This window comes from Sander vitreus, chromosome 11 (genome assembly GCF_031162955.1).
Source record: "Sander vitreus isolate 19-12246 chromosome 11, sanVit1, whole genome shotgun sequence".
In the NCBI taxonomy this organism is placed as follows: domain Eukaryota; kingdom Metazoa; phylum Chordata; class Actinopteri; order Perciformes; family Percidae; genus Sander; species Sander vitreus.
Genome location: NC_135865.1, coordinates 18,890,830 through 18,904,861, shown reverse-complemented (window position 1 = coordinate 18,904,861; position 14,032 = coordinate 18,890,830). Strand labels below are relative to the sequence as shown.

The 14,032-nt window shown below is 39.6% G+C and overlaps 2 protein-coding genes across 7 annotated transcripts; both read right to left on the bottom strand.

Annotated features, from left to right (window-relative positions):
- Positions 1-2,702: 2,702 nt before the first annotated feature.
- Positions 2,703-6,898, bottom strand: ing1 (inhibitor of growth family, member 1). The gene is made up of 4 exons (XM_078262103.1): positions 6,790-6,898; positions 5,508-5,681; positions 4,402-4,550; positions 2,703-3,648 (listed from the first exon to the last, which is right to left on the bottom strand). The coding sequence occupies exons 2-4, from the start codon at positions 5,644-5,646 to the stop codon at positions 3,010-3,012; spliced, it is 927 nt and encodes a 308-aa protein (XP_078118229.1). The 5' UTR covers positions 5,647-5,681; positions 6,790-6,898; the 3' UTR covers positions 2,703-3,009.
- A 381-nt stretch (positions 6,899-7,279) lies between these two features.
- On the bottom strand, positions 7,280-13,596 carry naxd (NAD(P)HX dehydratase). Of its 6 annotated transcripts, none has more exons than XM_078262096.1 (12): positions 13,363-13,596; positions 12,087-12,639; positions 11,504-11,950; positions 11,069-11,219; positions 10,904-10,949; positions 10,699-10,787; positions 9,903-10,011; positions 9,002-9,052; positions 8,798-8,902; positions 8,578-8,698; positions 8,308-8,431; positions 7,280-7,743 (listed from the first exon to the last, which is right to left on the bottom strand). In XM_078262096.1, the coding sequence occupies exons 2-12, from the start codon at positions 12,604-12,606 to the stop codon at positions 7,593-7,595; spliced, it is 1,914 nt and encodes a 637-aa protein (XP_078118222.1). In that variant the 5' UTR covers positions 12,607-12,639; positions 13,363-13,596; the 3' UTR covers positions 7,280-7,592. The 6 variants fall into 6 exon arrangements, with proteins under 6 accessions (XP_078118222.1, XP_078118223.1, XP_078118224.1 ...); XM_078262097.1 differs by lacking the exon at positions 13,363-13,596 and adding an exon at positions 13,229-13,319; XM_078262098.1 differs by lacking the exons at positions 11,504-11,950; positions 12,087-12,639 and having other exon boundaries at positions 13,229-13,594.
- Positions 13,597-14,032: the final 436 nt, after the last annotated feature.

Below are 14,032 nucleotides of genomic sequence, written 5' to 3'. Positions count from 1 at the left end.
CAGGAGTATGGTTCCAGAACCAAGACTGTGCGTAGAGGTAAGCCCCACCAGATCTAACCAGTAACGCTCCACCTCCCGCACAAGTTCCGGCTCCTTCCCCCACAGAGAGGTGACATTCCACGTCCCCAGAGCCAGCCTCTGCTGCCCGGGTCTGGTCCGTCGAGGCCCCTGACCTTCACTGCCACCCATGTGGCAGCGCACCCGACCCCAGCGGTTCCTCCCACAGGTGGTGGGCCCATGGGATGGAGAGATGTCCGCCACATAGCTTTTTCGGGCTGTGCCCGGCCGGGCTCCGTGGCAAACCCGGCCACCAGACGCTCGCTGACGAGCCCTCCATCTGGGCCTGGCTCCAGACGGGGGCCCCGGGCTTCCTCCGGGCAGGGTCACTTCATCCCTGGGCTACTATGTCTTTTTTTATTTATTTTTTCGACTTACTATTTTACGACTGTTTTGACTTTCTTCGACATACTATACTATGACTTTTTTCAAAATGCTATATGACTTTTTTAAAAACTTTTTTCGACATATTATATTATGACTTTTTTGTCAATATGACTTTTGTGACTTTTGGACATACTATATATGACTGTTTTGGACATACTTTTTTGACATACTTCACTTTGACTTTTTGTGACTTTTCTACATATTATGGACTACTATGACTTTTTTTGATATACAATTCAATTCAATTTTATTTATAGTATCAAATCATAACAAGAGTTATCTTGAGACACTTTACAGATAGAGTAGGTCTAGACCACACTCTATAATTTATAAAGTCCCAACAATTCTAGTAATTCCCCCAAGAGCAAGCATAGTGTGACAGTGCGATAGTGGCGAGGAAAAACTCCCTTTTAGGAAGAAACCTCGGCCAGACCCAGGCTCTTAGTACAGTACGATACTATGACCTTTTTTGAATTTTTCTGACTTTTTTTGACATCCTATACTATGACTTTTTCTACATACTATGAGTTTTTTGTGACTTTTCAACATACTATACTATACTATGACTTTTTAAACTTTTTTCGACATACTGTATTATGACTTTTTTGAACATATACTATTACTTTTTTGAGACTTTTGGACATACTATATTATGACTGTTTTGGACATACTATAGACTTTTTGGACATACTATACTATGAATTTTTCGACATACTATACTATGACTTTTTTTTACTTACTTTACTAAGACTTTTTGTGACTTTTTGGACATAGTATACTATGACTTCTTTTTACTTTTTTTTCGACATAATATATTATGACTTTTTCATACTCGTTACAGATAAGGAAAACTTTAATGGGGAAACGGAAGAAACCTGAGGAAAATGGACAGACAGGAAGCAAATGGCGAGTTTACAGAATAGCCAACATAACGAAATAATATTTATGTATAAAAAGGAGCCATTCAAATGTCAAACAGCTCGATATTAGGATTTGACAATCCTTAATCCAGGAGCACCTCTCAGATGTCGCCAAACTGCTGTAGACTGGGCTGTATTATTATGATGATGATCATAGGGTGACAGTAACAGTGATCACTGTACCTGTAGCTTTGTTGTTGATGATAGGGTGATATGTCTTGCTTGATGTATAATTTATGTATGCCACATCTTTACCATGTACCAAACCCACAATTTTTTTTATATTGAATTGTCTATTTTAAAAAAAATATTAGTTGTGCTTTATGTGGTTGACGTTGGACGGTGATGGCATGTTGCAGCAAGATAGCCAGTCTACTGCTGACTCTGTCATCCTGCCACTGTGCAGGCATTGGACAGTGAGCTGGGTGGCCTCCGTCAGTTTCCAATAGGACTTTGGGTGCTGTGGTGTCCTTTCACTGAGACGTGGCTGGATCCTGGCATGCCGGAGCCATTCAACCCTGAGACGCTTTTTCTGTGCCGATCTGACGGCCACATGCTGCTTCTTGATGAATTATGCACAAGTTGAAGAAGCTGATGAGATAACATTTCAATGGAATTGTATGTGACAAATAAAATAGATTGATGAGTCATTGTATAAGTCATAAAAAGTCATAGTATAGTATGTCTAAAAAAGGTTAAAAAAAAAAAAAGTCATAGTATGTCGAAAAGTTTAAAAAAATGTCATAGTATCTCGAAAAAAAGTTTTAAAAGTTATAGTATAGCATCTTCAAAAAAGTCATAAAGTAATCATATAGTATGCCAAAAAAGTCATAGTACAGTACATCAAAAAAAGTTAAAAAAAATAAAATAAAAAAAGTCATAGCATGTTGAAAAAAGTAAAAACAAGTCATGAAATAGTATATGAAAAAAGTCAGTGTATGTTGAAAAAAGTCACAAAAAAGTCATAGTATAGTATGTTGGAAGTCATAGTATAGTATGTTGGAAAAGGTAAAAAAAGAAAGTCATAGTATGTCGAAAAAAGTCATAGTACAGTATCTTGAAAAAAGTAATAATAAAAAGTCATAGTATAGTATGTTGCAAAAGTCACAAAAAAGTCAGTGTAGTTTGTCCAAAAAAGTAGCACATCAGTTGCCTCTCCGTCAGCTCTGCAAAATTTATATTGAATTGTCTATTTTAAAAAATATTAGTTGTGCTTTATGTGGTTGACTTTGGACGGTGATGGCGTCCTACTTTATGACAACAATCCTCACTGTGATGAGTCCCATTTTATAGAAAATGTTCTTCACCCTTTATGTCAAAAACATCCTAAATCTCATCTTTGTTTAGAAACGTTTTATTTATTAATTGAGCATATATAAAGGATTGGGTGATGTTGCATGCATGATGAAAACAAAAGGGTTGTAAGTTACATGCAGGTTGTACTGTACTGTGTCCATTCTTTACAAATAATCTCAACCAGAAGGCAGCAATCTTGTTTTTCAGCCATGCAGCAGTTACAAAAATAACTATTTTCCTATCAATTTATTACTTTTTTAAACAGTGTAGACAGCAAATGGAAACAAAGACTAGAAATAAAATTATATTTTTTTTACACAATAGTGTTCATTGGGCCAGACAGAGCAAGCTACCTGTTGTATGCCCTCTCCTTCTTGGCCCTCTCTAAGGTCTTGTCCATGGTCTTCTCATTCTCACCCCTACACTTGGGGCAGTACCACTTTCCCTTGGGCTTATGGTGAAGCCCAACACAGGAGAAATGAAACCACTCAATAGGACATTCATCGTTATCACAGCCAATCATCTCGCCGTATGATACCTGCTCACACAGGCAGTATGTCGGCTCATCTGGATCGATGGGCAGGTCTGGGGGCGACACTTCTCTCTCAGACTTTCCTTTTGACCTTTTCTTCTTCTTTGAATTTGTTTTGGCCCTCTTTTCCCGGGATGCCCCCACTCCTGCTTCCTCTGTGTGATCCAGACCCCCGTAACTTTCCCGACTTTCTCCATTTTTCTGACGTCGGGAGCGTTTCCCTCCAGCTTTGTCTCCACCACCTGAGCCTGGGGTAACCTCATCGCGCTTCTTGTCGTGGTGGCCAGTTTTGCCCGGAGTAACGGTGGCTGATGATGATGAGGATGACATCGTGGATGATGCAGTGGTTGTGATGGATGCTGCTGTGGGAACGTGACTCTCTGGGACTTCTTGAGAGGAAAGGAGAAGTTCAGAATGCCAGTCTATTTGTCGTGTTCGGTTCTCAACCAACTCCACCTGAAACAGAGAATGTTCATATTTTACTGTAAAGCTCTGCCTGCTGTCATTTGGAGTACATGTGGATGACTAAACACTTGCAAAGTTAAAACTAGAATAGACCAAAAAATTGTTTAGTTAGGATATATAGAGTGGTAAGCTGTAGTATGACATTTATTTGGTAAATGTATTACATTTCGATGATTTTGTATGTGAATATACATTTACACAATCTGCAGGAAACAAACTTGAATAGGATTTATTTATTTTTCACATTTTTTGATTTGCTTAATTTAACCGACTGAAAAGAAAAGGTGAGGCAAGCTTCTTGTATGTCCAATTATGTGTTGTAACATTTTACTGACAACCAGAGGTGTAGCATCGTAACTAGAAACAGCTTTATAACGGTTTAACCACTTCTCTAGGATTTAAAAATAAAAGTGAATGTTGACATTCTTCAATTCAAGTTAAGTAAACCGTTAAACCTCTAGTGTGGAACTATAATAGGAAGATTCAGCATTTACTGCTGGAGTTCTGCCACTGTTCAAAGACGTTTTTCCTGGTAATGATTTAAGTGAAATTCAAATGTGTACCAATGGAAAACCTAATACAAAAAAAGGCCTTTTAGCAGGTCTAGAAAATCTTTTTTTTATTTACTCTATTTCCTGAGCACAAATGTTCCAGGAAAGTACTCAAACAGTTGCACACACTCAGACCTGGACGTTTGCCAATAAGCAGCTTCACTGGAGCAGCTGCAGGCCACTCTTAACATACCATTTGACCGGCAATCTGTATCTTCTCATCTCCGAGCTCTTGGCTGCGAATCAGCGCTCTCTGAATGGTTAACTGAAGCTTTCGCCTCTGAAGCGAGTCAGATTCCCGGCGATACCGTTCATAAGCATCATCAAGCTCCTTCAGAACATCTGCCAAAGAAGACATTTTTAGAATACTGAAATCCAATATATTCTCAAGGATACACAAAATAGAAATGGAAACCTTCAGCTCATTACTTGTCATAAGAGATCACTCTATTGACCACCATCATGTGGTATGAAGGGTGCTTGGTGAAGAATGACAAACTGCACAAACGGGCTACCATTTTAGACTGCATTAGTTTTAGCTAGGTGTACCTATTAAACTGGCAAGCGTGTAGTTGTTGGGTTCAGATATGTCCGTTAACATGAACTGAGTAAAGGTTAAATTATTACTTCTACATCAAAGTTTTTGTGAAGTTTGGAAAGGTTAGCCAACATGCATCTGGAGACAAATCTCTGTTTAGTCTGCAGTCAACGAGCGTGAAAGGTGCATCCTTAATGTTGATCAAGCATGAAACATGGATAAGACAGGAGGGGAGTCTGACTACTTTGGTTGATGGTAATGAAATTGCTGAGAGCAAAGTGGTTGCTGTTAAACTCAATCTAGTGAGAGAGTTTAAGAGCTAGTGGGTGTAGACATGCAGCTACAATGTAGTGTTTAATTATACATAATACCAATATAGGTATATTTCTACAATGTAGTTTAAGTGTTCAGTTCATACACTTGGCAAATACCTGCTAATTTACTTGGTTTATTCAAATATAAATGTAAGTTTACTTTCCACGTGTTGAATTGTATGCTCATCTGTAATGCACACAAAGATTATATTACACACACACACGCACCTTTTTTCCTTTCTCTATGATACATATCCAATTACATAGTACTTACTTTCAACAAAGGAAATATACCAAGAAATAACAGCCACATTTACATTTCTGTTTACAATGTTTGACATGTCCAACTAAAGTAACTGTTAAGTAAATGTTTTATTTGTGTAACTTCTTTAGTATGTAGAAAGTTTTGAGAGAGACATCAGTGGCCACACTGTGCAGCTTATTTACCTTGATACTTGGCATCAATTTCCTTCATAATGGACACACTTCTCTGCAAGTCAAAAGGTAGTGACTCCACCAGGTCCAAATACTCCTCAACATAATTCACAACAACGTGGCTTGGGTCGCCATTGGTCGGGTTCAACATCGCGGATCCCTCTCCACTCCAGGAGACTTCAACACCTGTTAACAATAAATCATTATTAAAAATGAGTTGTTGCTGCAAAGCTGTTTAAATGCTGTTTTACTGGCAGCTATTAATCCAGTTGGATCAGACTTCTCTGAGATAATTGTGTATATTATGCATTTTGTCTTGTTTTCTAGTACATACCTGAAATCAGTCTGGAAATATAGACTAATGGTCAAAATGTGAAAAGGGGAGGGGACAACAGATCTGGAGTCAGCCATCCTGAAAATTGCTACGTGTACAATGAATCTGCCAACAGAGGGCTAACTAGTTTGGGGCCGAAGAAAAATAACCCAGTTCAAAAAGAATATCACTAAATAAGTGCAAGGCGACTTCAGGTGGATAACATAACGTGAGTTACTTGAGGTTCTTAAGGAGGGCACCTCAGAGTCTTGTCCTACAACAAAGCTAAACAGTAGCATGAACTAACGTTAAGGTTAGGAAACGTTGGCTGAGTGGTAAGCCGACATATTAATGTGAAATCAACCACGAACAAGTTCTCTGATGAACTTGAATATTTCCATCAACAGCAGTTGAGTTCCAGTGCCTAATGGTGATAATTAACCAGTTAACGTAACGTTACCCTGCTACGTCAAGTAACCTTAACGAACTTTCTCCTCTTTGCAAGTTTTGAGATGGGGTCTATGGGCTTACGTTAACTCTAGCAAATGCACACAACGAAATATAATTTTAACAGTGACGTTAACTAGCTTTAATCGCTGACTGACAACGCTGCAAATTTAAGCAAACGATAACGTTACACCGATGTGTCAAACAAAGATTAACGTAATGGAACTAACGCTAAGATAAACCACAACGTAAACAATCACAGAACACTTACATCAATAAGCTAACGTAACACAACAAACCACTAAAGTTATAATCATTAGAAAACATTATAAGCAATCATTATGACACTTTAGGTGGTCTGATTTCTATAATTTTCCTTCAATGTAATTGTTAGCCAAATTAGCTTCTGTTAGCTTTTAACGCATAACGTTACTAAATAAGCGACTCACATTAGAATTACTGCAAAAACAAACATTCAACAAAGCTTGGCTTATCTATCTAGTTGGTAGCTAGGTGGCTAGCAGATGAACTTACTTGTGTGGATATTTGTAGTTTTCCTGCAGCAAACGTTTAACGCTCCGTGATGCAGCTCCTTGCTGCTGTTGCTAACGCGGTCGTGTAGAGTAGACCACTGTAACAGCGTAGGTCCTAAAACTAGCATAGCTGTTAGCTAAAGTGCCTGAACAAATATTTGTGTGCTAGTAACGTTACGAAGCGGCTATAGCAACCACAGATACAAGTGAATTAACTTGGTTTTTAGCATTAATGCCAGGCTCTTCTTTTGTATCATTGACGTTACAATATATATTACCAATCTGTTATACACAACAAACGCACCAGAATGTCCCTTGCTTTGGCAGTATCTCGCTTGTGCATGGATGTATTAAGAGAACGGTGCAGCGCAACGTTAACAAACATGCGTCCATGGTTTCCATGATCCAAGTCAATATGCCCCACTGTGGCAACACATTTACGTTACAATGAAGGCTTTTTAGGAACGTCAAAAAGTCACAGACACAAAATGTTATTTATTATTTATTTCAAAATTCAATCAAGTTTCTGTTTTACAGTGGCCACATTAATCTTTCCATCTTAGTTTCTTTGGTGGGTTGTGAAAAATATAGCTACCTCAGCATGTTTTGTAAATGCATTCATAATAATACTTGAGAGATGGAAGACACGTTTGTTTGTTTTCTTCTAGGGTTCATTTTATACTCTTCAAAAAACAAGTCAGTGTTTATATTTCTTTTGCACCAGTTTTTAACTATGCAAAATTGAGTATGCAACATTGAGTATGTATGTATAGATTTTAAAACAACGATTTCACTTGACCGTTTTCAGCTTTCAAATAGCTTTTTGAAGGCTGTGCCAATCTCCTGGATCATGTCCGATGTGGTGGTGGACCTGCCATGTCGCTGATATGCTTGACTGTTGCACTGTCTGGTAAGAGAACAGGCACCGAATGCTGCAACCACTGATGGATTCAAACTGGAGGAGGAAAAAACATAATGGATTAGGAAACATAGAGACACACATATACTTAACATGTATTTACAATATTACGATTTAAAATACCACTGGGGGTTTAACTGCTGATTGATTCCCAACTGCATTATCATGTGACAATAACAATGCATGGGGGCTGCAACTAACATATTATTTTCATTATCAATTAGTCTGATTGTTTTATCTATAAAATGCCAGAACATAGTAAAAAAAAAGTTTCCCACAGCAGAGCCCAATTTTCAATGTATTGTTTTTTTCTGTCCAAAACCCAAAGATATTCAGTGTACACACATAAGACTAAGAAAAGCTGCAAATCATCAGGATAGAGAGCAGTTTTGCTCTCTCTCTCTATATTTACCCTGCAATTAATAAAATAAAACTTACAGAATGTTTTATAAATAGTTCACAAAATGCAGCAAAGTGTATGCATTTTGTAAGTAATGTGTTTCAACGTAAAAAAAAAAAAAAACACTGGTATGGTCCTTTGAAAAGGTGCTATATACTACTATTAAAATTAAATGCACAAGTAGACAATCTTGTCTTCACCTTCTGCCCATTCCAGCTGCAGAGGCAGCATGGGCCCAGTGTGCCAAAACTCCCATAGATCCAGATAAAAGATCACCCTGTCCACCACACCTTCTCCCACTGCCCTCAATACTGCATGAGATCACTGAAAACAAGAAATCACAACATAAGATCACAGCCACAAAAGAAAGAGCTCTAAAGTTTCTCAGATTTCCCATCTGAGTAGTGATTTACACAAGTGAAAAAGGTTTCAAATATTGTTTTTATACTGTATAAGGACTTGACACTAACCCTTAGTGCCGTCTGTAATGAGATCCTGTTCTCCTTTTAGCACCACAGTGAGGTTGCCCATGGCTACACTGAGCTGCATGACGCTGCGTTGATGATCACTGCTGTCCATGGGTTCATGGTGCTGAGACAGCGAACACACAGAAAAGACGTAAAACACACACATACATTAACACACAGAAGCCATCAATTGGTGACTGAATCAACTCGCAGAAAGACCCACCAGTGCCTCATACAGTCGAGTGAACTCCATGAAGTTAGGTGTAAGGATGCCTTTATGGTACCCTTGAATAACAGATGGTTGCTGTGTAACTAGCCATAAGCCGTCCTGTTGAAAACAAACAAACAAACGACACACACTAGGTGATTGTGTACAGCTTTTGCAAATGAAATCCCATCTGTTCAACAGCTGGAACTTGAGACTTACTGCATCAATGACTATAGGGATATCTCTTGCTTTAGATTTCTCTATCACCTCCTAAAATAGAAAGAAAAAAGTGTTATCAAGAGACAATGTATATTATACATTATACTTAAGTAATGTTGGTCCAAATAGCACACTGTAATGTTCTCTTAAAGCTATAGTGCGTAGTTTCTGTCTAAGTAATCACAACAACACTGCCAGCGCATCCACATGTCGCAAGTGCACCACCCTCACCCCTCCTCCACACAGTTCATAGTAGCGTTTATCCCGTTAAATCAAGGGGGACACAAAGGATTAAAAAAAAAAAAAAAACGTGATGGACTCTACAGAAGAGGTAATAATCTTGTAATTTGTATGTCCTCTTCGTCTCCAAAACTGAACGCTGCTGTTGTTCTTTCTCAGCAGTGAGGTAAAACGCATCACTCGAGCTGCTGTGCGCGAAAGTCGCTGGACTACACCATTTTGTAAACATAGCCATACTGAGAAACACAAAGAGAGTTCTGTGGAGCTGATAGGCTTCATTAGCTTTGAATCAACTCATTTGGCAATGGCTTCAAACCATATTGCTTTAAGGCAGCACTACACAAAATCTTTACATACATACACATATATATATATATGTTTCATCAGTCTAATCAAAGTTGGGCTACAATTCTGTGTCACCTAAGCAGTAGTGCAAATGTGCTTCTTTCAGAGAAAGTTCTCACAAGTCTACAAGCCATGCTTTCTTGAAAATTTAAATTTAAATTGTGACCGATATCAGTCACAGGGAGCCACAAACATGAGGAGCTGTGTTGTGCAGCTTAAATCCATCAGTGTATTTTATCAAACAACTGTTAAAAACTTTTTTGTTCAGTTTTGTAAGAGACTGTTTTGAGTGCAAGAGTGAATATTTTCCACTTGCCTTGGCTGTTTTCAGTAACACGTCTTCTCTCCCTAGACCTGGTCCCACAACAAGGCCGTGAAGTCTTGGGAGCCATTTTTCTATCTCTTCCACTGCATTAGGACTGTCCCTTCACACACACGCACGCACGCACACGCACACACACACACACACACACACACATTATGTTCGATGTGTTTGAATGCACAAATTATGTATTAGGATTAAGTCCCACCCTGGTTATGTTCTTATTTCCAAAAGCTATTTCCTTTTTATGCCTTGTGTATCATCCTGGTTTTAATTAATACAAAGTTTTATGAATGAATTTGACCATGACAACCGTGCACACAGGGGAAGGAAGGATGTGTACATGCCTCTGTATCTGCATATTTGTCAAAATCTAGAAGAGCTTGTCTGGGTTATCGTTAGTGACATATGGTATTTACTACTTTAATACAGTTTTGGCATGTTTCTATGAAGCACATATACAGTTTCCAGTTTATTAGGTACATCTAGCTAAAACTAATGCAGTGTAATACAACAGTCATGCAATAAATTCAACTTTCATGAAGGTTAAAATGTCGAGGTTTTGCGGTTTAGAGAGGTGTTGCTTCGACTCCATGATCATTTTGTAAGATGTAGTTTCTGGTGCTGTAAAACTTAATTGCATTACACAAGACAGCTCTGTTATTTAGCCTACCGTCATTAATGTTGGTGTGGACAAAATAAAAGAAACACCTGTCAGAAGATCATATGAAAGAATGTCCTGTCAAAATGATATTCAGATGATAATTGGTCCAGGTGGATCTGTACTTACAGAACAGGATGAACTATGAGCTCAGGGCTGTATGATTTGATTACAGTTGCAGCATCTTTGGTGCAGAACACATGAGACAAGTCAGCCCCCTAAAGACAAGACAAAGGAACCATCACTGCACCAGAACTAGACTTTAACTTTAAAAAAAAGAAGATACATTCAGATTGGGTAACATTAATGATACATCATCAGAATTACTGCCTACCACTTTCAATGCTGAGATGGCAGCAAAGTACGGAGCTCCAGTATAGCTTTAGAGGGTGGAGATAAAAAGAATTAGGGCAAATGTGCTATAGAATAAAAAAAATAAAAAAATGAGACTATTGTTTGGTGAATTATGTTGATATTGAGGATGAGTTGTGTGACATACTCTTGGCATCCACCGATGATCCCAATACGTCCATCTTGTCCCTTGTGCTTTTTGGATGTCAGTGGAGGGACTATGCTTTTTACTAGTGAGAGGATGTCATCATCCATGCCTCTGTGTGATGTAGACCCCAAACTGTAGTAGCGTTCAAACACTGAGGGAATAAACAAAGTGTCAGTTTTAAAGTGTGGGATACTCGCTTAGCTTAAGTCAGTATCTATTCTCCTTTTTTTACTTTACACAGACATAGGATGACAACAGTTTGGCAATAAAAACAACAAATACAGAGATAATGATGTACTGTGAATAAGGATAAATTAACAAACCACCTAACTAAGGAAAAACTTTGTACTGGAGCTCCATCACTGAGCCTTCACATTACAGCTGATATGCCTTTAATTTTCACCTTGAGGCTGCACATGACACCGAAACTAATACCTAATGCCTGGGGATCTGGGTTCAATAGTTGACTTTGTTGAGTGCAACAGTCTGTCTGGGGTGAAGGGCGTCTGAGATGACTGGACTGGCCTTGTGTACATGACGGGGATGCACTGGAGAACACAGAAGCGCGGGCAGGAGGAGCCGTTTTACAGGGAGTGGCTGCAGAGCCGGGTCTGGTGGAGGAGATGCTGGAGAACATCTGTCCGAGCATCTGAAGCATGTGCAGCTCCCTGGCGTGTTCGGCTTCCCTGCGGCGGTCTTCTGCCTGCAAGCGCTGCTCCTCCATCCGATAAAAGTTGTCCTCAGCCTGGGCGCTCTGCTCCAGGAACTGCTCCATTAGTTTCTCCATGGGGAAGTTAGCGCGCCGCTTTCTCTGCCGTTTCGGTGTTTTGGTTGATAGATTACTGGCCGACTGGCTGCTGTTATGCGGTCTTACTGAAGTGCCTGAAGTAGAGAGGGGTGAGACATTATGTGATGCATCCTTGAGCAAAATATACAATCAAATAATCATGGTATTAGAAATGATCCATCAAACGTAGAAGAACCACTGACTGAATGTGGACAAGGAGGGAGGACTTACTGTTATTGCCCACTGTCACTTTAACTGGAATGGGGATGGGAACAGTTGGGTATTCCAACTTCACTTCAGTTTCTGCAGGATAAGGACACTCCCCTGTGCTCTCTGAGTATGCATCCTGAGCATCTTCTCCGTCCTCCTCCAGGCCATCATGATCCACGGCCTCTTCTCCTCCCGCCCCGCTGTCTATAAACTCCTGGGGGTCAAGAGCGGGCCGGTTGCTCAAAATCATCTCCATGGTGTCATAAAACTTACAAATCTTGTGATACTGCCCGTTGTTCCGTAGATTACCTTCCTTTGCTAACAAGTACTGTCTCTTGAGGCTTTTGATCCGCACCCTGCACTGCTCCGGCGTCCTTTCAAACCCCATTACCCCCAGCCTCCGGGAAACGTCGCGGTACACGAAGCTGTTTCGGAAGTTTCCATCCAGCGCCGTCTGGATGTCCTGCTCCCCCCAGATGTTCAACAAGGTCCTCGTTTCTACGTCCGACCACAAGAAGCCCCGCGTTGTGTTCGCTTGCATAGCGGATCCAAACGGGCTTGCTTACGGAATAACCTGCACCACAAGGAGTTGAGTGGAGATGTTGACACTGCGGATTATGATGGACGCCTGGTCTGGATATTTGCTTAGCTGCATCAAAGATGCGGGGCGCCGCTATCCCAGACAACAACAACTGGCCATTTAGGTAGCTTAGCAGGACTTGTGAGGGTTATATTAGTTTTCAACTTGTGAACCATTACAATATATTGTAAGGTTACAGATTCTCAGCCAACTCTTTGTATGCTAGCTAAAGCCTAGCCGTCTATGTTTATCATTTTACGTCCTTAGCAAAATGCGTAGCTTAGTACTTTGAGATAAACTGACTGAGGATCGGTGTCCCAAGCCCTTTTCACAACCTTAACCTTCATTGGTGGAATTTCAAAAACTGACCTCTGATCAGTAGTCTGAGGGTAACTTCACCTTTCTCCGCCTGCTCCTCCGCCCATGTTTCTGCGGGGTCCTAGAGACCTTTATTGAACAGCCAACGTGGACTTTCACATGTCAACTCCTCGACCAATAAACGGCGTGTAGCTTACCTAACATGGCAGCTAATTTACAGGGCATTGCAATGAAATAAAATGTCGCAATGTTTTCTCCACTTTACCTTTCTCGTTCAAACAGACCAATGTGACGACAATCGACAGAACAACTGTGATAAAGCAGAAGGCGAGCATCTGAACCTCTTGCGGCATGTTTTTATCATCCTTCAGCCCCCTTGTTGTACACAGTTCTTCTTACCTAAACTGGAACTGCGTTTCAACGCTGACAACTGTACACAAATGATCCTGATCATGAGGCGCCTTGACAGTGCACCGCACCAGTAGAGGAAGAAACAGTTTATGATGCATTTAAAGGCGCCTCGGAAAGGTCCTATTCCCAGAGTTCCAGTAGGTTGAAATCATAGACTATGGTTGAAATCTGTCAACAGAGAAGCAACCACAGTTGAGCAGCCAAAGCGGAAGTACCTTAGCTGCACTTCTTCTAACGACCGCTAGATTGTATTTAATTAATGTAATAGCAATAATAAAACAATACATAATATAATACATCCATTAAATAAAACAAACAAGCAATGGCTTTCTGGCCTATCCTTATCCTAATATAAAAGGGCAGAGATTACAGTAATGGCATCCTCTGAGATTACATGGAACTAAGACAAAAACATCCAAATGTAAATCATAATAAAAAATACTTTATATAAAAACAATAACAAGCACATAGACAGTTCCTTTATATTGTTTTCAATGTATTTCTTTTTTCTTTTCTTTTTTTTAAAACTATTTTTTATGTATCTCTGGGTTTGAAACTGTTTCCATGTTTCTATTTTATCTCCATATTAATTTGGTAAATTGTGATACTGCCCCCTGGTGAAACAGTTAAGATAAGAATACATTTGAATGTATGATAT

Excerpts from the sequence above, each read along its gene's own strand:
- naxd (XM_078262096.1), bottom strand. The coding sequence starts at position 12,606 with ATGCAAGCGAACACAACGCGGGGCTTCTTGTGGTCGGACGTAGAAACG. Across the intron at positions 11,220-11,503 it reads CCCAGATCCCCAGGCATTAG|TGTTTGAACGCTACTACAGT; the intron begins GTATTAGTTTCG and ends TTATTCCCTCAG. Across the intron at positions 8,903-9,001 it reads TCCCTATAGTCATTGATGCA|GACGGCTTATGGCTAGTTAC; the intron begins GTAAGTCTCAAG and ends TGTTTTCAACAG.
- ing1 (XM_078262103.1), bottom strand. The coding sequence starts at position 5,646 with ATGTTGAACCCGACCAATGGCGACCCAAGCCACGTTGTTGTGAATTAT. Across the intron at positions 4,551-5,507 it reads AATTGATGCCAAGTATCAAG|ATGTTCTGAAGGAGCTTGAT; the intron begins GTAAATAAGCTG and ends CTTCTTTGGCAG. Across the intron at positions 3,649-4,401 it reads TACAGATTGCCGGTCAAATG|GTGGAGTTGGTTGAGAACCG; the intron begins GTATGTTAAGAG and ends TCTCTGTTTCAG.